Genomic DNA, 23,327 nt, shown 5'->3' with positions numbered 1-23,327 from the left:
CGCCGATGAGCACCCTGTGAGTGCTCTCGGCCATTAGTCGCGAATGGCGCGAGTTGCCACTCACTATCTGACCTTCCGCCGCCGCCTGTTGCGACGGCGAAGGCGAGACACCATCAGCACCGGCAACGAGTGAGAGAAAGAGAGGGAGTGCTAATGGGGACACGAAACAAAACACACAACACACGCGCCTTCTCACTCTCACTGCTGCGGGTTTCGGTTTCACACCGCTCCGCGTTTGTACTTTTATTTTGTCGCTCCCCTTTTCCATCTCCTCTCCCTGTTGAACCGCTCTTCTCCACAAAACATAAAACATTCAATGTCGTGTCGCCGTGTAACTGATTGTATCGATGTGTGTTGTCGATGATGATACCATGTGGCGCGCACCGCGGCGGCCCACATTCCTTTCTTCCTTCCCCTACGGGCCGTGAAAGAAAGGGTTCGCTCTCTCGCTCTCCCTCTCTCCATTGTAGGCCACATGAACAGGGTAGAAAAAAGAACATAAACGAGGCCCATTATGTTACACGCTTTGGGGGGGATCACACGCAACGCGAATGCCGGTGCGCGGTCGATGAGCATAACCGATTATCATCACCACGTATGGCCATTTCGCGGGCCGATTCCCTCGCAGCTCTCGTTCCATCGTTGAGTTTTGTGCCCCACACAATCCCTGATCTGTCGTGCGTTGACACTTTACTCTGTTCCTGTCCACACACACACGACGTGTTGCACCGGCTTTTCCGAGACAGAAACGAGATCTTAATTCGCAGACGCTGATTGAAATGATCGGTTGATAAGCTAGGCCCCCCAAACAACACAAGCAATACACACCTCGATGACGAGACGAAGGAGCATATATTCAAATTTCACTTGAACCGCGAAACCAATCACCAACAACACGGTGCCACGCAACTGCGCGGTTCCTGTGTGAGACCCGCCGGAATTTGTCGATCGCGGAGAGGCGAAACTACCGAAATAGGAATGATTTGCCGCAGAACGCATTCAACGCTTGCTTTGCGGCCCCTTTGAACGGGTTAACGAATTCCGAATTGCTGCACAGACCACAAACACCGAACCGAAAGTACTGAATCGCGTTATTGACAACTTGCGCGAAACCATACGCAACAGCACACACGCAAATCGCAGCACGCGAACGAAAACGCAACCAGCTCGAATTTTGTGTTTGAAATTTGAAGTAACCCCTTTCGTTTCTTGCGTTTTCGTTCCTACTAGAAAAATAAAAACCTCACTTTTTAACCTGACCTTTCTTAACCGAAACTGACCATCTTTTCTCTTCTCTCTCTGTATTTCTCTATTCTCTCTCATTTCTGTGAGTTCTCTCTGGTTTTTCGACCCGAAGCAAAAGTTACTTACGAACGGGAAAGAGATAGCTGACGCTAGAGCGAGATGGTCGAACTTGATGTTTTTTTTCTTTTTTCTATTTTTCTGACAGCCCTTGCATGCATTCAAATTGGCCGTTGAAAAAATAAACAACAAAAACAGTAACAACTGTAATTTACGCGAAACAATTGAATAAAGCGAACCGAAAATAAAATAAGTGAAATTCATATTCATAGAAGAATGAATTTATTCTCTCTGTATTTCTCTATTCTCTCTTGTTTCCTTTTGCGCTCTGGTTTTGCGACTGTGTGTGTGTGTTCTCTCATATCTCATTTGTCAGTTTACGGTTCACAGCGGTTCTGTCAGTTTTGCTGTGTCCAACTGATTGAAAGTGCGCAACACAAGTTGTTAGAGTGTGCGCAAGTGAGGTTAGATTCAGTGCACACAATTCATCAACCAATAATTTCGTGTTGCTTCAACACAAAGTGAAAAAGTTATCAAGTGATAATTTGAGTTTGATTTGAGATTTTGTTGTAAAGCAAAGCGAATCAATCAAGGTAAGTTATGTTTGATATCTCATTAATCTTCTCTGACCTTCCCTCAACGTATTGCTAGATGATGCCAACGGATCGTTAGAGTAAAGCCCGGTCCACGCGCTAGCGTAGCGTTAAATGTGTTTGGGGCTTAATGTTTTTTTTCTTATTGTTGCAGAATGTCTTCCAACGATCAGGAACGCAAACGAGGGTCGAGCCAGGAGCCGAAACGATCGATCCTGGACATGCAGAACCCCTTTGAGGACGTACTTAGTGTCCTCAAACACGTAGTCGATCTCACAAAGGTTGGTCCACCGATGGAACAGGCGGTAACGGCCGTGCTACTGCGGGAACGAGCGCCGCGCACTGACTCACAACCAAATTTTCCGTACCGCACGAAGAAAGGAGCGCAAATTCGTAGAAAATTTAGGTTGGAAAACTCTGCAAATGACACAGATAGCTGGTTCCTGGCGGCGGACGGCATGGTGGTGAAATTTGTAGAAGTAATATCCATAGATCCTCTTCGTGTCTGTGGTTCACCCCTGGCGCAACAAGATAGGAATAATGGACTGGACAACATTCTCGCACATTCTATTGCCTGGCTGGCGACGTGGTCAACAAACAACAAAAAGGCTCTGAACGGCCTAAAAGAGTATGGGATGAAGGACATGATCTGCAAGCTATGTATCGTTAACACGTCTTCTAACGCAGCAGAGTTTGTACCTCTACACGAATCGTTTGAGTAGTGCTATAAAATAGGTTAGTGTGTTTTGTGTTGTATTGGTGTGGTGGTGGTGTCGTGTCTGTTCAAGCAAATTAGTTGGCTCTGATTAATTTTCGTTTTCTACCTTTTTTCCCTTCTTGCTGGAACAAGACGGCATAGCTGTAACCAAGGATAAGGAGCCAAGGACGGTTGTGGCGGCTTTCGGCTTACGGCAGGCTTTCGGCAGGTAACGAGTGGGACTTCACACCGGGATACGACGCGTTTCTAGGTTCATCGGTGGAAATACATGAGATTAACGGTGGAAATACTGAGCCTTTCAAACCTGACTTTTCTTGCTCTCCTGAGCGCCACTGTTTTTATTTACTTGCGCAAACATCGCTGTAGGTGTGTGTGACCGATTTTTGGAGCTCCACTGCGAAGAATGAAAATTCGATTTGTGCTGATGATGATTATGATCACAAAATATTCGGAACATTCAATTTAATAATTTAAAGTGCGCCAAGATGGCCGCCGTTTAACGTTGAAATATTTCAAACCCTGATCAACATCGAGCGCCCTCTAGCGTGCATTTCGAAAACTACGCTAACTTTCAACCTCAGAATATAAACGCGCTACTAACGGAAAAGCGTTTATGTCGACGAGTTAAATCCTTGGTATTTATTTGTTACTGGATTTCGTGTACCACGCATCATTACAGATTCTCGTGAACACTGCAACGCCCAGCTGCCTTTCGACGGATATCGAGCGTACTTGCTCCAAAAACAAACTTAAATAGTCTAAATACTACTCCTAAATCCGGTCGAACAGCTGATCCGGACTCAACGGAAGTTGTTTATTTTGATCGTCAGCACGCGAAACAAAGAACACAACTTTAACGGGCCGTTACTTATGTGCACCTATCTATCTCGCTCTAGCGTCGCAAACGAGAGAGAGAGAAACGAGAAATCTCGCTATGGTCAGTTTCGGTTAAGAAAGGTAAGGTTCAAAAGTCAGGTTTGCATTTCTTCTAGTTCTCCTTCTTCTTCTTCTTGTTCAGGCGGTCAGAAAGTACAGAACTAAAGAGTTATTTCAAACAAAAATTTCAAGTGAACGGTTGCGTTTTCGCTCGCGCGCGCTGTTTTCGTCGGGGAAGGTGCTCTCGCAGGCATTCACAGCCGCCATCGCGCGCCTTCAAGCGACAGAAAATAGAAAGAAACGCAACCGTGCTCAGGTGACACGGCAGGTGCTGAGATTGTGGGAACAGCGCAATCGTACATCCTGCCAACTGCCACCCCCTTGGTAAGTCAAGGCTTATCGCGAATCAGTTTCCTGAGCGTGCACGAGATTAGGTAGCCGCGTATCTCACTGTGTCGTTGCTGTGTGTGTGTGTGCATTGTGGCTCCGTGTTCTCGAGCATTGTGAAATAAACGCGATATCTTTGCGTCAGCTATCTCTCTCTCGGCGGCTATCAATCAAAAGGGATCAAACAAAGTCCAAAAGGAACAATCTAAACACGTTCGGTAAAGCTATCCGAATTCTCACACACACGCACACTGGTGCCTGTTCTCTTTCGCGTTTCCGTCGTTCTCTCGCTCCCGGAGCCAGCTGTTGTAGCATCTTTTCAGCCAATCGTGCCCGCGGAGGAGGCTGTGACTTCGAGCGTCGAGCCTTCGCGATCCAAACACAAACACATACACACGCCTTCGAAGCGAGAACGGATTGCTGCAAGCGTGGAAAAGTGCGTCCGAGAACAAGCCTCGGTACGGTGTGTGCGAGGGAGAGAGAGTGAGCCAGAGAAAGGTGTAACACACACACACCCGCACGCAGCAAAACTATGTGGGAAGAAGCGTGTTTCTGTTTTCCCCGAACGACGCATCTAATCGATTTCAACTTCATTTTCTTCCCCACAGAGAGAAAGAGCACGAAGAATCCAAATATAACCCACCGTCGCTTGGTCTTCGAATTTGCAGTTTTCGTTTGTCCCGCTGTGCCTTCGTTGTGTTCCCTTCCACTGCTCCTCCACTGCGCGCCGAGGAATAGAGTGTCCGAAGGAGTGCACAACCTAACCTAAAACACAACACACAAGCGAAGAGTGAGATATCCCGAAGAAGAGCGAGCGTGAATGAGCGAAACAGAGAGCGAAAGAATACCCGTTTCTAGCTGTCAAGGATCAGCAGTTCGCGCGGTGCATCGGAGCAACTTTTGTGCGTTTTAGATTTTGTCACCCCCTCGGTCCCCGGTTCCGCGTGGTTGGTGGTGGAGAAATTCTACGCAACTCCGAAGCGCGAGAGGCGCAGAGAAAAGGCTTGAGAAAAAACATCCTGGGAACGGCGCGCGTGCTGTGTGTGTGTGTGCGGTGTTGTGATTCCAGAATCCTCGGTCAGTTGTGCAGATTATTCGGGTGCTGTGGGCATTGCCTCTGTGCAGCGAGAAATAAGTGAATTCCGTGCGGGGGTTTTCCAACAGGAAGGACCCTCCACGTTAGCTCGTGTGCGTGCGTGCGTTTGTGTGTGCAAAGGAAGGTGCCTGTGCCTTCTTTGGTACCGGAGTGGCCAGTAGCGCTCCCCTCTGGATGACTTCTACGCCACCTGCTTCGTCGGAAGCCATCGCCAGCCAGCAGACGACGATGGCCGATAACAACGGAGCGACAATGGTGTCCTGCAACTACGTGGCGCTGCTCGAGGGTGTCTTCAATGCGGCCCGCACCGGCAATCTGGCAGCTCTAAAGGTATTTTTCCCGTTCTGGTCAGAGCCCCTAATCGGTTTACATCACTCTTTGAAGGCTCGATTGACAAGTGAAAACACCGAGGATTGCGATTTATTTGCGAGCGAATGATATTAAGTAGGCTTAGCAAAAAAAAAACGTTGAGCAACCGTCGAATAGAAAGCTGTCCTGCGGCTCCTGCGGGAAACCCGGAGCAAGGTGCAGCAATGAAAAGTGGTGTATTACGTAAGTCACTGGGTCCCGCTGGTGTTTCGATTGAGTTACAACACCGTAACCCCGTAGGACTTCCTGTCATCTCGGCTGACATTCCACCGTGTCCGTCGCATTGTTGCACCACTGCATCTGCATCCGCCAGCGCGGATTTGTTTACCTTCCGCTTTCCTTCCCGTACCCGCGATGCTCTGTCTCTTTTCAATCCCTTACTGTTGTGTGCGTATGTGTGCGTAATAGTATTTTGGAGTTTAACTAGCTCGTCAGTAGCTAGCGGTGCCCAGTGAGAAGTGATGAGTAGGCTGCGCCTCATGAGAAGTCCCTTGCAGGCATGAGAATGCATTCGAACGTGAGAAAGTCCAGCCTAAGCAGTAAGTCGCAAGGAAGACACCTTTTTTGCCTTCAACGGGGTCTGTCTGGTTCTCTAATCTCTAACGCAAATGACTCCACGCCTCCGCCGGGTTTGTCGATTCACGTGCTCCGCCGTCAGGGAGCACGTTTTAGACACTCGTGCGCCAGCCCCGCATCACAGGAACGGCATCACCACGCGCGTTCCTCGCGCTTTTTCTCTAATCTTGTTAGAACAAGCAAAAGCTCGGTCAGGGTCACACATGACGGTGCTAAGACGGTGCCTCTAATTCATCAGCTGGCTTTCTGCCGGATTTATTCACGACACTGTGGTTAAGGTCAAGTTTCTGGCCCCCCATTAACGGGCTGATAACAGTTTCGAGTGTGTTTTTCTCACTTTATGTGGAATGTGTCGCGCGGGTCGCAACAAATGGTTTTCTTCGGTCGAATCGATTGGTTCGTGGCAAAACTTTCGTCATCGTAATTGGTCATTATGGGGAGCGCGGTGTTCTTTATACTATTTGATCGATAAGTGGACCGCGTAGACGCGTATTATGGGCTCACATTGGAGTCGGCATCGGTCGGTTTACTGCGGATTACCTAAGGTTTCGTGTGACTCTTGCCGCCGGTCACCGGGCACAAAAACCTGCCACGAAACGTGTGCTCCATCACGTGGCTACCAACAGCACGGCCGAGCACGTTCCGAGCGAGGTTCTATGCAAGCCTGGCGACGACCGGAGGACGATTTCTGCACATGCACCGGAAACACGGTTTTTGGTCAATCGTTACCAGTCATGCGATGATGGTGCGCAATGTCCTGGCGCTGCAGCACTCTGGCCGGATCTCGCGTGTGCCGTTTGGGAAAGCGCCAGTCGGAATTTCGCAATGATACACTAAACCGTTGATACACTGTCGCCTTCCGTGTCTGTCGTCTGTCGAAAGAGGAAGCTGTGCGGAATGCTATCTCTGGTCGCCGGTTGCAGCCATTAAACAATCATTAAAACGACTTTCGATTCCATCGAAACCATCTTCGCCGGACGCAGAGATGGCTCCTTTAACCCGCGGCCACGCTGCTTACGCTCTCTCTCTCTAAAACGTCGGCTGAAGCACCTCCACGCCGCGATGCGTTTCAAGGTCGACCACGAAGACGAAACGACGAATATTTATCGATGCAACAACGGTGCGGCCACCCGTCCCAAGCCCCGGCCTTCACCATTCGCTTTCAACCCGGCTACGAAGGAAACAACCACCACGTAGAAGCAACAACGCAAAAAGTGAGAGCCTTATTTTCGCAACCCTCCAAACATCGCACCAAATCGATCGATCGCTTTAACCGAACTTCGTCGGAACGCACGCGGTATTCGGTAGGGTGGCCGTGTGCGTGCTTTTGGGACCGGCAGCCGGGCGATGGAGTTATTGTTTATTTTCGCGGTTCTTGGTACTTTATTTTATTGCCCGACCGGGACACACGGGAATGAACGTGTGCTTCGGTTCGGCCGGTCTGCAAAATATCGAATCTCGCGTGGAGTTTGTTGCAAAAGGTGTTTCGGTCATTTATTACGTGTAGAGTTGGAAAATTATTAGAGTTTTGGCTGGCCTTCGCTCGCGCCCTCCACATAATAGGTTCGCCAACGCCATAACGGTTACGTGTTTCTGGTGCAAGATTTTCGAATGCCGCCCCGGTGCATTACATCAAACGAGAGGCCCCATCTTGGGGAACAAATTGGGGTGCGAATTTAAAGCTCCCCCTAAGCGCGGTGCGCGGCATAAGCGACCAAAGGCACCTCGACGAGCGTCTTCACCACCACGCTGAAGGGGTAATGGAACGATTCGAAAACCGTCGATCACGAGCGCAAGAGAAGCGTAACCGCCGTGGCGTGGTGCGTGCTCGATCGACGGGAAGACATTTTCCCAACGATGCTCTTCTTTTTCTGCGCCGGCCACTGCCGTCACTTTCGTTTTCTTATAATTGACTCGAAACTTTAGTCGAACGTTCGGGCGGCAAATGTGGGCCACTCAATGGGAGGGAACCGTTTGGTGAACAAATTGTGCAACAATCTTCATCCGGCACCAAAGAGGGGGGTGGGGATCGATGGAAAGTAATAGGGTGTTTAATAAGTTCTTTGCCTCGATAACAAAGGGCGCTGCTACGAGCCTAATTTGTTTTGTTATATTGGTACACTCTTCATATGAGCGAATAGGAAGTTTCATTTCAATCGGTCGGAAAGAATCAAGTATCATCATGATTTAATTTTTATTTATGAAAGGTTGAAAAGCAAAGGAGAATTATGACCGAATGTTGAAAGTGTATAAGGACTCTTCACCTTTATTAAGGGGTTAAAAGGAGGGTTTCTGCGTTTAAACGTGGTCGTAGTAGCCTTCAAGACGATCCATGTCAAAAATGTCAAAAAACAGACACAACGCCTGAAATCGTAAAAAATACAGGATGTCGTATTAGAAAATCGTCGAATCACTTAAAGAGTAAGGAGCTATAAGGCCAAGCCATCACATTAAGCAGTATAACCGATATTATGACTGAAATATTGGGTTTCAAAAAGCTCTGTGCAAGATAGGTGCCGGATTTGCTGAAATTGGAACAAAGCACCCACTCATTGGAGCATTTTGAAAATGGCAAAAATCCATCAATTAAAGGACGAATTGTTGGAGTTTCCACCGTATTCACCAGATTTGGCCCCTAGCGACTTCCATCTGGTTTCAGACCCAAAAAAATCATGCGTGGAAAGCGTTTTTCATCAAATGATGAGGTCATAACAGCTGCGGAAGCGTATTCTGTGGAAGCGTAGTTCCAGTTTTTCACTTCAGGGATGGAATTTATGAATTGGAGTCTCGTTGGAACAAGTGTATTGATTTTCATGGAGACCATACTGAATAATGAAGTGTGTTTCAAACCATAAAAATGTGTACTTCTTATCGCGACAAAGAACTTATTGAACAGCCTAGTAGTACAGACCTATAAGCCAAAATTACGCCCGACCGTGCTAGCGGCCGGCTTTTTTTCACCCTTTTTAATGGATAGCTTTCTTGTGACTCATGTCATAAGGTGATGGCGGAATGCGACAATCTATTAATAGGCATAATTCGATAATCATATTTTGGTGCTTTGTCGAGTGCCGCCAAATGAGGCCGCAGCCCTCCGCGGAACAAATCATTCATGAGCCCCAAAAATCAATAATTGTGCGGGTGATCGTTTCTTCCCTCGCGTGTGGCCACTCCGAATCCGTTGGTCAACATTGCGTTTCCCTTCCAAGTCCAAGACACACGCACACCCCTTCATCGTCCCCACGGCAAAGTCCGCGGTTTCCGAAACCGGTTGACCTTCGGGAGGTTGTGTGCAGTAAGACCTGAAGTGAGCATAAAAAACAAAACGACAAACAAATTATCATTCTCGACCACCACCAATACACACACACACCAGTGTTGTGTCCCGCAATCGGCCGGGTGAGGTTGTTGCTCCACCCCGGGCCCCACAGGCTTCCGGAGTCGCGCTGGTCGGTCGCGTCGTGTGTGCGTGCCGTGGTTGGCCACCGACAGAATGGTTTCGCTTTTTTGGGGTGGCCACCACCCCACGCACACACACACACACTGCTGGTAGTGGTGGTGATCGCCACACGCGAAGAACGATTACGACCGTTGACCCGCCAGCAGCGAGGAGAGACACGCAGATTGAAGGATCTCTCTCTCATGCTCACGCCTGTCTCTCTGTTCCATCGATCGAACGGCGTGACGGCTCCAAACTCCAAATATGTGCATCGATCATTAATCAAACGATTGCAGCGATCGCGATCCGTTCGCGCATGACACTTTTATCACTCTCTGTCTCTCATTCACTCCGGTCGAGAGGATTATCTTTTATCCTTGAGCAGCGCGACGAGTTGCCATGTTTGGAGCGGAACTTAGCGCTGTGTCTGCTTCCGGGGTGAGGGGAGCCAGACAGAGACCCCAGGTGATAAATTCATCGGACCCGGGTGTCGAAAGGGAATTCATTGATTCCTTTTTTGGAGTGCACCGTGCTTAAGAAAGGTGTTCGTTTTTTTCTTTATTACCGTATCGTGAGAATTTACTTCCTTCTCGGGGGTACGACCGGCACCGAATCACGGAGTAAAGGTACTGAACCGGTTCCGAGACGACGACGGCGTGTTGGATTCTTAACCCGGTAAACTGGTTCTCGGTTTTCGTCTCGTTGGCCGATGAAATCTGATTCTGAGATTGATCGTGCGGTGTTGTGTTATGTTGTGCGTCCCGAATATTGGACTTTTGGACAACACGCGGAGCCTAACGATCGCGGAAGTAGAAGCGCTCCACCAGACGATGGATGTCATAAAAACGGACACCCATTTATGGGCTGAAGCGCACGAACGTATGGCGGGTCTGAGCTCATCGTTCAAAGTCTACACAAGTCTAAGCGACGGTCCTTCGGTGGAGCGAAAATAATTCCAACAAACAATAATAATCGATGTGCGTATATTGCGGGTGGGTTCACTTTCTTCATTGTGGCGCATCTTATTTGCATCTCATTACCATCCGGGTGTCGTCGTTAGCCGCGAACTCTCGCGTGGTTCGGAAAAAGTTTCATCGAAAAGAAACTCAATCGAAGAAACCAATCATGAGCCCGGGCTCTTCGACTCTATATTGGCCGTGAGAAGCAGCGCAGCAGCCGCCGTTCCAACACACAACGCGAGATACTTTGCGTGACTCGAGTTTTGTTGCGGTAAAACAAACGAATCGTTTGTGTACGCCGGGCCGGCCCGGGTGGGGTGTAATCGATCTGCTTCCGCTCGGTGTCGGCTTCCGGTTTCGTTCCGCTTTTCACACACCCAACGCCCGAGGCCCGTGAGAACATTTCCCTCAGATCAGTGTGTGTGTGTGCGTGCCTGTTGGCTGATCGATGTGGGCTGATTGTGACAAATTTAGTTCCTTCATTAGTGACCGAAGTAGCACACCGCGCTCTATTATTAACTAATGTGTCCTTAAACAAAGCAACGGGAACCACAACAGAACGACAATTGTGGAGGGTCTCCAGTAACCCCGCCACTCACGCCCAAGTCACGCGAATCCCCCAAAAAAACCCGGAAGACAGAATCGTAAGGAACTGTTGCGCACGTCATCGGCCCCAGAATGGCGTATTACACGGACGCGAACGATGCGTTTCCTCATTCTTGGACGGCAGAGCTTAAAAATAGTCACCGCGTGTGCTACGCACGCCGGAGCACCGTTCTGCGCACGACGCACGTGAAATGTCCAGCAAAAGGAAGTTGGACGCTTTCGCGTTGGGTGACAGCGCACTCCAAGCTGTGACCCCACCAACAACCGTCCGTTAGTATGTTAATAACCATTTATTCCCAGCACCGGATGGTGGTGGACAGTTTGTTGTGTTCACGAGCCCACGTCCACGAGGGGAGAGAGGGTCACACGTAGGTTAGTTGTGTGCACAAACTCACGCTCGGTGTCCGGTCGGTGTCTCACACACGCGCGCGCAGCACACCGATAACGACGGAACACTATCACAATTGTTAGATAATGACAGCCCACCGTACAAGATATATGGATGTGGTTGATTGGGCGGGTGGTCACGTCACACACTGACCGCTATAAACGGCAGCTCACAGCACCACAATAAGCTAACAAACACACACTCAGCGGCAACGCTGTGCCTTGACCTTTGCTCGAACTCGACAGCCAAGCTTCTTGCTGTCCTTTTATCGATTGGTTTCTATTTCCGGGGTTCTCGGATTGATCGACACGAGGAACGGGCGCGCACCCTTTAACCCGTTGTTGGGGGTTTTTCCTTTAAGGTATCACAAACTCTCTTTAAAACCCGCCCGAGATATGCTTGGTCGACCCTTTTCTTATGCTTAACCCTCATCGGTCCCTCCAAAATTACATCGAATCGGTTCTTGCGTATGCGTGCGCATACACACATTTTTCAAAAAATACAAAATTAACATTTTTCACAAAACTAAAATTTTTAGTTATTTTTGTTTTGTTCATTGGAATGTTCTTTATTGAGGAAAAATAATATACGTGTCAGAAATTCTGAAAATAAGTAGTAAAAACGGAAAATAGAAAATCATCTTTTTGATGAATATGCGAAAAATTGGGAAAAAAGTCAAGTATTCAAGTTTTTTTTTTTATTTTTTGTAACATCTCTCGCAAATATCATATCGATGGTCAGCACAAACAAATTTGGCACAATTTCAACAACGTGTAGCAAAAACATTTTTGTTAGTTTTGTATATGCAGACGTGGCAACGGCCTTTTTTGGTAGTGGGTGTCAAATGGCGCATAGGACCAACATTATTACAAACATTAGCAGCATCACTATTAGTCGGTCTTGTTTTGTGTCTTGCAATGTGTGGATCAACAAGAGCCATTCCCACAACCGACGACGAATAATTTGATTGCTCTTTTCATTTTTCCAGTCTGGAAACAATTCGGTGAAATCAAAACACCCACATCATGCATACGAGGTGCGTTCAAAAAGTAATGATAATTTTGCATTTACGCGGGCTATGTATGTTAGATTTTAGATTTAGGTTGCTACACATGTCAGTGACTTATTGTGAAAAGTTCGGCCATTTCGAGTGATTACTCAATTTTTGATAGCTGTTTGACTATGCACGTGTCTTGGCTCTTCATCGATTTTTGTCTACTTCAAAAAATGGATGGCAAAGAAACTTTATCAAATTTTTTGCGAAAAACGAAATTAGGAGCGCCGATTGTTGACTGTGGCTTGTGCTGAAGCTATTATGACCCAAAGCCGGGATTATCGGTGGTTGAAAATTTTTTCAGAGGGCCAAGAAGATGTGAACGTTGAAAAACCAAGTTTGGTCGAATGTGAACAGTTTTGCTTCAAGTTTTCTCGAATTGCAAGGTCGTGGTGCTTTATGAATTGTTGCCAAAGGATAGAACGGTCCATAGAGAATATTTCCTGCAGGTTATGGCCAATTCGCCCGAAGCAATCCGTCACAAATGCCCTGATTTGTGGGAAACCCAAAATGGGCTGTCGCACCCCTGCTAACGCATCGTTGTTTCTGAGCGAATTTTTGGCCAAAACAACACACTAATGATGTAACACTCCGTGTACTGTATTCTCCAGATCTGGCCCCTATGACTTTTTCCTGTTTCCAAAACTAAAATTACCGCTTCGTGGTCAATTACTTTTGGAGTAGACAAAAACCGACAATGAGCAAAATCTTGTCCAAGCAAAACAGCTGTCAAAAATTGACTGATTATTCCAAATGGCCAAATTTTTCACCACGAATCACAGACTTGTGTAGCAACCTAAGAACACAAAAAACTCGGACATACGTAGCCCTCGGAAATTCCAATTTTGCAAAACTTTTTGATCACCCCTCGTATGTGTATGCGTACGCATACACAAAAAACCGATTCGTAACTATTTCTGCTCAGACAATACTACACATGCCTCAAATTTTTTGGTGATATGTTTCGATTCTATGACCAAAATAAATCTACTTTGGAGAAATTCAGACAATTTCATCCAACCGTTTTTATATAATTAAACATTTAAGAACCAAATTGTATGTGCGCGCATACAAAGAACCGATGAGGGTTAAAGTTAAGCGTCCCAACAATCAGCAGTCCTTTCGGGTCCGCTTTTAATCTTGGCCACTTGGCTTCCCAGGGATGGCTTTCGGATTGGAAACGGCGGTTTTTTGTGAACCCAAGACCGAAGTTTATTCAGCAGCTGTTTATCTGGTGTGGCCGTCGCCGTTGGCGAAATCGAATCGAAACGTGTCAAAACTTACACTCCCATCCATGCCAGGGCTCGCGTCGGTGTGAGTGTTCCCTGCGCCGTTGTTGCCATGGCTCTGGCCGTGATTAGCATAATCCTAGCGCGCGGCCACGACAACATAAACTAATTCGCGGTGCGCCATTAACGCGGTGCCTCCCCAAACACCGTTACTGTGGACCCGTTTGGCTGGCTCCTTTCGGTAATAAGCCGCCATAAAGTTTCGGTCCCAAGTTTGGGTTCGGCTTTTATCTCAAATAGTTTGGCCACGATGATCTTGTTCCGCGAATCTAACAACATTAACCCCGGGGTCATAAAAGCCCAAAACTATTGCTATCGAACCGATAACAAATTTAGCCGACACTCTCAACGACTGGCCGATTATCTCATCCCGGCCCCGGAGCGTGGGAAACGGGGTTCGGCGGTTGTCCGCGCTAGGAAAAGACAAGTACGTTGCCCTCTCCGTGTCGCAGAGGGAAAACATGGCCCGCGTTTCAAGGGCACACGGCACACACAACACCGCAACCGCGTCCGTTGTCCGCCGTCCCAAAAACATCCGACATAAGTGTCTTCTTCGACCGTTCTTTGTGTCCGCCCGACAGCGCTAACCTTAACCTTAGCCAGTCAAACCGGTCCGTCTTCGTCGTCGTCGGCGTAACCGTTTTGGGTATGCCGAAAATTTCCCCGTTAATCACCCCGTTAGCATAGGGACCCCAACATCCGCATCGGGCATTTTGAACGTTTCGACGGAAAAGGCGGAAAACTTTGAGAAAAAAAAAATTTCGACGGCGGCGGTCATAAATTGTAATGTTTGTTGGGGTTGCCTCCACCGACCCCTGCAGCATCGTGATTTTGCTCCTCGGATTCGGCGAAAGATGGGTCGGAAAAAAATAAAACGGACACACACACACACCGCGGACGAATGTGGTTTAAAGTTGGCTTGATGAACCGCGCGAATGATGGTAAAAATAAACATTTTTCTTTGGCCGGCACCCCCGAAACGGGGTCCGATTCTCCGAATGGGCAGCAGGTGTGTTTGGGGATCCCGTGTGCCCACATCAGAACACACACACATACTCTAGCCGGACTTACTCTATTTAAATGGGACACGAATAATTGCTCAATTATTGTAACCTTTTACTGATTGAAAATTTATTAAATATTTGTCTCCTTTTCTTCTCTCTTGACAGGTGAGTGTTCTGTGCAGTGAGATCGAACTCCAAATGACCCCAAATTGCGAGACTACAACAGAGTAAGGACTGCTTATGCCATTGCCGAAATGAGTGCCACGTTGTGCGTCTGGTAACGCCGATATCGATATTAGAAAGCAAACCTACGACAAACAAACTCACGCCGAATAATGTAACCGACTTTAAAGCACCGGCACGACGGTCGTGTGCCAATCAAGGTGAAGAAGCGAAAGGAAAAAAAGGCGCTCTCCCCACCAGAACAGTGGAGAGAATGCTGCAAGAAAATGCTCCGAAAAGCTCCAACGAAACGCATCACGAATTGCGCAAGAATTACCCAACAACATGGCGCCGCGCGTGGAGCATGATCTAGCCGCAATTCCCGTGAACCTGCGGTGGTCTGTGTGTGGCGGCTTGTTTTATGTACTCACGGAGACAGTAGGAGAGAAAGAGCGGAAGACCGGGAAGCGGCAGCACGTAACGGGAAGAGGGTCCTAAAATTAAACCACTAAAAATGTCCCAGAGGCCGCGGCCGGCCCATCTGCAGCTCATTACGCATGATGCGGAGTGTTGCATGATCGTCTTTCGGTGACGCTCTCTCTATCTCTCTGTGCGGGATCGTATTTCTGGCGATTGCGACCCGCGACTCGGGTGTCCCAAATCAGCTGTGTTGACGTCTGTGCGTACGATGGAGCAACGATGAACCGAAGCGCTGCGATGAACGGTCACTCCGATTTTTATTATCCCACTTGGCGATATGCTAACTGAGTTCGGTTTGCTATAGTTCCCCTGCGACGGGGGTTATTCATCGTGTGCTGAACGAAATTGGCCACACTTTTCAAATATCAACCACAACTCCCCATTGCGCAATGGAACAACGCGCAATGGGCTGGCCTACATCCAAAGGGCCGCCGGTGCGAGTAGAGTACGTTGTGGCCGACCAGAACATAGGAAAACCCTGCGACGTCATCCTGTGCCTAGTGCGAAGTGATCTTAATTTAGAACGGGAATGTGTATTTTTTCGTTAAGGGTGCTGTTTGGGGCTTGGGGTGTTGTTGTCCCGGAAGGGGAATGCTAAACTGTTTGATCAAATGATGCCCCCAAACCAGTGCCAATTCGATTCCTATGATGCCATTTGTGAAATTAATGTTTTCGCAAACGTGGACGGTGTGAAGCCGGGTTGAGTTGAGGTCGCCACTCTGGCTGATGAAACTCGTTTAATTAATTTAAAAGAAATTAGCCCAAATGTAGGGTATGAAGTTCTATTAGTTTGAAATCATCGGAAAATAGAAGGGACCAACGTCGGCCAGTGTCGGGCCGAACGAAACATGCTGCCAGTGTGTGTTCCGACCAAGCCTCTGTTGCTTTACTGATCGTGTAATGGTGCTTGGATCAAGCAAAACGTTGGTCATGGTCTGGTCACCACTCTATGGTTTCCCATATTGTACAATTGTCCTGAACTTGAACTCGTTGGATAATTGCAAACAAAAATTATGTTGGCAAATAATAAGAAAACAAATTATTTTACGTTTTTAGAGATGACGCCAACGACTACAAGTAGACCGCAGTTAAGGGTCATAAAGCTGACTAATAGTGTGAGTCACACGTAAAGATAAAATAAAAATAATTATAAGTAATTCGTTCGGTTTTTAATAAGATCCGCGCCGCTCCAAGTGGAGCATATTTTTAGTAGCATAACTGCATGCGGAGCATGCGTACATAAATAAAGCCGGGCGCGCGCCAGCGCACTCATGTCCGCTTTCGTGTCCGGGCTCCTCCGGATGTCTGAGCGCAGTTCAACGATCTTCCTTGAACTCGCGTCTCATTTTCTCCCGTGGCCCGCGGTTGGCGGAGCGCGCAAGACGCGCAAGCCAAGAAAGAGCAACAATCCGGGAAGACGAATCCCTCGCCAGACCTGACCTGGACTGGTCTGGTCCGGCGATGGCCACAGGCGGGCGCCAGGAGGGGCTGTGCGTTATATGCAGCACCGCCGACTCGGAGCCGCGCGGTCATGATCGTGATCGGTTTCGGTTGCGGTTGGCGATCGGACGATCGCGTTGCGGTGTTTTTCTTTTTCGCACATCTCACAGCTCCCCGGGGGGTTGCAAACTGTGAACCCAAGGCTATGTTTATATCTCTATCCCGCCCCGTTCCGTGCTCCATTCGTCGAGACACAGTCGTGACGAATCGCCGTGGAACGCAATTTCCGCGTTCACTCTCGGCGCCCTTAGGTTCATCGGTGGTGGTGCCATAGGTGCCAGCCATTCTTGACCCCAAACCGGTCGTGGGTTTGTGGGCAGAATGTGCAAAAACAGATGGTTGGAAGATTGCTACCAGTGAGAGAGAGACAGAGAGAGACGTTGGTCATCGTTTTGGTGGGTCAACCGTCGTCGGACCGAAAGCGCCCGAGATCATAAAGCTGCCTGGCCTGTGGTCGGCTTGCGTTCATACTTCAACCGGGGGCCTTGTCGTATGTTGGAACGTAAATTTGTGGCCCAAAACCCATTTGTGGCGTTTTGCCAAACCATGACGGCCAACATAATGACTCGCGGTGTGAGTCATTAGTGTGCCCCGCATTCAAAAGTACGACCAGGCAGGGGGTTTCACGGACCGCTTGTTACAAGTTGGGGCTCACATAAAGTTGCCTCACGCTGCTGTCTCGTTGTTCTACTCGCTGGAACGCCTGTCTCGAAAGCTTGAATTCTTACGACACGGAGACGGAACGGCGTCGCGTAAGCCGTGTCCGGATTGGGGCGAATGTGTTTGACGTTCGATGCAGCGACTTGTTACCGGAAGATGAGAAGGATTTCCGTCGCCAAGTGACAGCACGCCCCATAACGGGGGGCCACGGAGAGTTTGTCGACTTTCCTTCGGACCGGGCGTTGCGTAATTTGCGTGTGCCGGCGGTGGCCATAAACCAATAGTCTGACGGCTACTCGGCTACTCGGCAACAGCATTACGGTGGCGGCACCCACACAGGCCCCCCGGCCAGAGATGAAGTAACGCACACGCCATAAAGCCACCGCGGTGGAGCGAATGTTAGATAAACTTGTAAAAGTCGAAGATTTAGCGTTCGGCGGGTGTGCGTGTGCGTTCGCATCTCAATCAATCACTCCGATCGATAGTGCAGCGGAAGAAGCGTGTTCCGGAAGTGGTGGCCAGTTCGGAGAGTGGGGGGTGTTGCACAAATTTTGTAATCAAAATCGGATAAGCCCGTTTTGATTAACACTCACCACCACCCGTGACACCATTTTTCTATCGCTTTTCGGAGCCGGAACCGGGAGAGACAGAGAGAGAGAGACAGGGAGAGAGGATAGTTAGGACGGGCTGCTAGCCGCGTTGTCGGGTGATTTTTTGCTTCGACGGTGGCATAACCAGAGCCCACCGGTAAGACGGCTTATTTCATTTCTCGCGCTTTTTAGTCTCTCCAAGCTAAGTAACGGTGGGTCACGGTAGGAAGATTTTTCGGTCGGTTTCTTCGTTACCTAAGCCCCAACCAGTACTAAGTGGTGCTGCACACCCCGGTTAGACGGCAATCCCGCCCGCGACGATGGACACTCCCGACAACGTCCTCTGCGTAGTTGATCTTCGTGCCGATGAATCCGATAGAGCAAAATGGGGGGCAATTAGGGGCTGCCGGTTGCTTCTGGTTTTATGTTTATTTTATACAATCAGCGCTGACAGCGTAGGCTAATTTATTGCTTTAGTTGAGCCAAAATTTTACATATTTATACTTTCCCATGGTCACTTCCAGATGGACTGTAATTATTAGTGCCACAAGCTTCAGTGCCAAAGCGGGTTAAAAAGCGTTTTTAACTTCTGTTCACTCAATATGCACCATTGCACTCGTACCAGAACCAATCGATACGCGCCAACTGCCATTCGGGGACCCCAACGGCCGAGTTGTACGCGACTGCACACAATGAGTCACTGAGCGCCAGAGCATAAAGCTGTCGTCGGTTCGGAACATGAACCGCGCCGTCGTTGTCGTCAGACGGTCTGGCGAGCATAGATTGTGGCCTACATTGGGTGCAACTGGCCCGTTGCGATCGTTGCATAAATTGTTGTGGCCTTAACGTTTGCAGCAACGCTATTATAGCCCGGCCCCAGAACTCGAACTTTATTGGAATGCTACTTTTTCCAATTTTTTTGTACCACAAGGGACTAGCTAAGAAGCTTTATCATCACAACAAGTTGTCAAACATGGCCATCGACTTGTAGCCTTTCCATCCTGTTTTCATAGCTCCACATCAGCGTGTGCTGTTGTCCAGTGGCTGGCAAGTGCGTGTGGGAAATCTGTCCCCTGGCGCTTTTCTCCTCGTCACTGAAACAATAGGCTAATGACTCTCGACTCGTTTGCGATGTTGTTGTGTAGGGAAACAGATGATTATGAGGGCGACCCACACATATAAGCAACGCACACGCCGGAAGTGACCTAAATTCGATGGCCCATGGCGTGGTGCTAGTGGATAGTCTCACACGACCGGCTAGCTGACTAGCCAGGCTGACTGGTTGGTGTTGATGTGTTATTCTTGTTCTTTCCGCCAAACGCCACTGTTTATGCTGGGGTTTCCATTAAACCGAGAGTCTGTTTAGATTAACCTTTTTCGGTCCGTCGTTCCATTGGAGAGATCTTTTCATCCTTTCGAGCGATACACCAGACCCGGGGCCCGGTGGTTTCATTTCCTGGAAATTGGCAGCCCGTTCGAATGTTCTTTTTATATTCCGTAAATAAAATGGCCATCCTGACTTCGGGGGAAACAACCGAGAACAGTCGTTTCAGTGCACACTGCACGATGCATCGATCGACGTGGCATTTTATGGTTCATCGAACGCTTCTCGGAGAGGCGGTCAATCATGAGATGGACAGGACCAGAAATCGATCCATCTTCCGGGGAGACCCTCAGGGTGTAACGCTCCGATGGTCAGGGATGTCTATTGACGGTTCTTCGGTTCCGGTTTGCGAAATTCTATACATTAGACCGACACCGATATTCTGGTGGACCTCTAATCGCAGGTGAAAGGGAAGTGTCCTCGATCGAATAAAGGGCACTATCAGTTCCAGTAACGTTCTTTCGATAAGCCTATCATTCCGTAATGTCTCACTAAAGCGACCCGTTCTTCTGTAATCCAATCCGATCCGTGTCCAGTGGTGTCAAAATCGACCAACTACGCGAGGCATTACAGGCGCTCCGGGTTGTGCGAAAGGTGGGCTCGAAAAATAACAACCCTCAGATCCGCTTAGCGTTTGACGTGACTACCGGCGACCGGCCGGCCACGGTGTGTGTGTGTGTGTGGTAACATTATAGCAACACCCCGTTATTTACTGTCTATAAATAACCGATCGACCAACACCACCGAGTAGATTGCCGTGCCGTGCAATCGAGTTCCGTGTTTGTACCTCCCTCACACGACGGGGCGATTGAAATCCTCCTTCAGAATCCTTCAAAAGGGAGAGTAAAAAGAGCCCTCCTCGGCGGGGCTCAGTTCAAGTGACTCGATGTCCTGATACCACACCTGAACCGCCGGCCCAGCGCCCCAAGCGAACGGCCTCCGGTGACATTGAACTCAATCGCCGACGGGTGACGGGGCTCGTTTCTAGTTGTTGGTGGTTGCTACATAAATTAGTGTCGAAAAAAGGTGCCATAAAGCGCCGAGCCCATCCCCCACGTGGTCGTCGCGGTGGGGTTGTCCGTCGTCCGGTTCGTTTTATTTTCCTCTCCAAAGTGTTCGTTATTTCGTAAGCCATCGCCACCTCCAAGAGGCGACCTTCAACCGACAAGGCGTGAGAGAGAGGTTTTTATCCGAGTGAGCAAGGCTTGAAAAGAGCTCTCGCAAGAAGTGGTCCCCTTGGATCGGACACGCACGCAGCGTGTTTGCCGGTTTGGCCGGTCCACCAGCATCTCCGAGTGGTTCCTCTCGGTTGGAAAGGTCAGTTAATTTGCATCTTCAGGACGGCGCCGAACTCGCTTTACCCAGGAGACCCCTGGAGAAATGGAAAACAACCGAAAAAACCCTGAACGGGAAATGCAGGCCAAGGTCCCCTGGGGGTCCTTTCCAACCCTTGCCGGCACGGTCACGTGTTGAAACAAAAACTCTCACCACACGCGTGGTGAACTCGCTCACCAAAATACGAAAAGCCACCACTTTCGCTATCTTCACCCGCCGCCGACGCGTAATCACAACACGAGAGCGCTTTTATCGCCATTATTGTGCCGGGTTTCCGCTTCCGTTGGCGTCGCAAATTTTGGCGGGAAGGTTAATTATGTGGGAGCCGCGCCCGGTGGTAGCAGGCGCGCCACTTTAATGCGGTTCAGTATTTACATTATTCATCCGTAATGGCAGTGAAATCGAGCAGATGCAACAGACCGTCCTTTCACTTTAGGTGCGTCGGTCTTATCAATTTTCGCTAACCTCGCTCCCCGTGCGTTTGTTTTTTCCTCGGATGAAAATTTGAAGAGCGTACATTCGATTCGATTCCGGTTCAGATTCAGATTTCCCACCGCTGCTTAATTATGGTTATGGCGTGACTGAGGTGGTGATTTATGCATCGCTTTTATCTTCCGAACCGGAGCATGAAGACTGAAGATCAAGCAGATGAGGCAGTCAGCCAGCAGCTCACTCTCGTCTGTCACATTCGCGTGAACTTTTCGCGAATTTTTAATCGCTTCTTGTGCAGCTGCTTAACGCCGGCACGGGCACCGGCAGCAGGGCCATTAAGCTGTGGCAGCTTGTGTGAAAATAGGCGCGAATGAAGACAGCTGGAAACTCAGCCACCTGGTGGACAGGTTTATGCCTTTGTTTTAAAAATATTCATTCGATATTTATTTATTGGTGTGTTGTAAAGTTGTATCTTGATTTACAATTGGCCTCGGCGAGTAATTTATTGAGATGCAGGAACTACTGGCTGCTGGCCGGCCCCACTCTAGAATGTAACGGTCGAACGGATTCACCTTGACGGTGGCCTAAGCTGCATCAATAATTCCGTTCCAGCTGCGGACAGCCGACTCTGCACTTTACGCACTCGCACTGGACCCCACCGCCGTTCATTAAGTATCGAGGTGATTCCCTCGCAGGCGCTACACTCCGTCTACTTAGCGCTACTCTTCTAGGTCTAAGGTTTCGTGCGTCCGCCAACGGATTGTGTAGAGAAAACGTACACATCAATCGTGCGCCAGCAGCAATCGTACGGGATCGTCACGAGCGGGGGGGGGGGCCTTCCTTTTCGTGACCTTCGCGTCGTCTCGTCGGAGTCTAGAGACGCTCGGTGAGACTGATCGAGGAATGAATATTTGTAACGGTACCCACCACCGGCGGCTGTAATGGTGACCCCTCGGAGACGGAGCACGGCACGGCAATTAAAGCGCAGCCCGAAGTCACTTTACGCCGCTGTCGATCGCAATATGTTTATGTAACTTTACGGCTGGACCGTTTAGGTGCACTCGAGGAGCAGTGCTGGAGTAAGGAGAGCGATTTATCTTCATCGTTTCGAGAGTGTAAAGTTTACAAACAATATTAGCAAGAGCTTAGAAGTTAGAAGAAAAATACTAAACCACCGTTTGAGGCAACATATTAACTTTCAACTACTTCAAGCTACAGGAGGGTCCTTCAATCGAAGGTGGACCGATTTGAACTGTTTGTAGCTTCAAGCGTTTGTTGTGGTGGTCAGGTTCGAGACGGCCGGTTCGATAAAATTCAATCAACACCAATACGTCAAAAGAGACCACAAGTCCCCGAGGCAATCAGCTAATCGTTGGGCCCAAGAATGTCTTGACCGTGTTGAATATCTTAGCACACAGTGGTTATCTAAATGATGCCATTTTTTCATAATTAAAGCCCCAGATAGCGGTTTCTTATTAAAGAGTCAAGAGTCTCGCTGTGATGCCGGTCACCGACAGCTTTGCAGTACACTTTACATCTTCAACTTGATAAACGGCACTCAGCTATCGGTGAACGGCTGGTTCTTGGCTGCATCCATTTTTATTTTGGGACCAATTGCGTTTCAGAACCACCAAGTCGCGGATGCTACTATGTAGCTGATGCAATTGCAAGCCATCCACTCGAATCCGTGTACTTTTCGCTTGGCAAATGGTTTCCTGGGAGCCAGAAAGACTGAATCTTCCGCAGTCGGGTCGGATCGGGTCTGCCCATCGTAACCAGATCGCAAAAGCACCGCACACCAGTATCTTGCCACAGCTCTTGAGTGCAGCTTCAACTCACTCTCGCTGGTTGGCTGGCAAGGCTGGCAATTATAGCCCCACGTGAACAGTTTGTTTACGGTCACTATATTTAAAGCTAAACTGCTGCATCATGCGCCTGTGTGGGGTGGTGCATACATAGAGAGTGGCTGCAACATCCTCGAATACACCGGCCACAGCAGCTGATTGTGAGCGTCGCGATGTGTGACGTCGATGAAGTTGTCTCTCTCAAGTGGAGGATGTTTACAGCAAAACATGTTGCGGGCAACAAGCACGCGAATGTCCCGTTTCGGTTCGGTGGCACTTGCCAA

General features: G+C 48.9%; 1 protein-coding gene across 1 annotated transcript in view; it reads left to right on the top strand.

Moving 5' to 3' along the window:
• Positions 1-3,700: 3,700 nt before the first annotated feature.
• The window catches only part of LOC128273180 (protein fem-1 homolog CG6966), a 43,998-nt gene continuing 24,371 nt past the window's right edge, over positions 3,701-23,327 (top strand). The window contains exons 1-2 of the mRNA XM_053011107.1: positions 3,701-3,873; positions 4,485-5,302. Coding sequence (XP_052867067.1) covers positions 5,147-5,302 — 156 coding nt within the window. The 5' untranslated portion in view covers positions 3,701-3,873; positions 4,485-5,146. The remainder of the gene's footprint in view (positions 3,874-4,484; positions 5,303-23,327) is intronic.

The sequence above is a fragment of the Anopheles cruzii genome, chromosome 3, assembly GCF_943734635.1.
Source record: "Anopheles cruzii chromosome 3, idAnoCruzAS_RS32_06, whole genome shotgun sequence".
NCBI classification, from domain to species: Eukaryota; Metazoa; Arthropoda; class Insecta; order Diptera; family Culicidae; genus Anopheles; species Anopheles cruzii.
The sequence above is the reverse complement of the archived record's forward strand: the minus strand, read 5'-3'. Positions and strand labels throughout refer to the sequence as shown.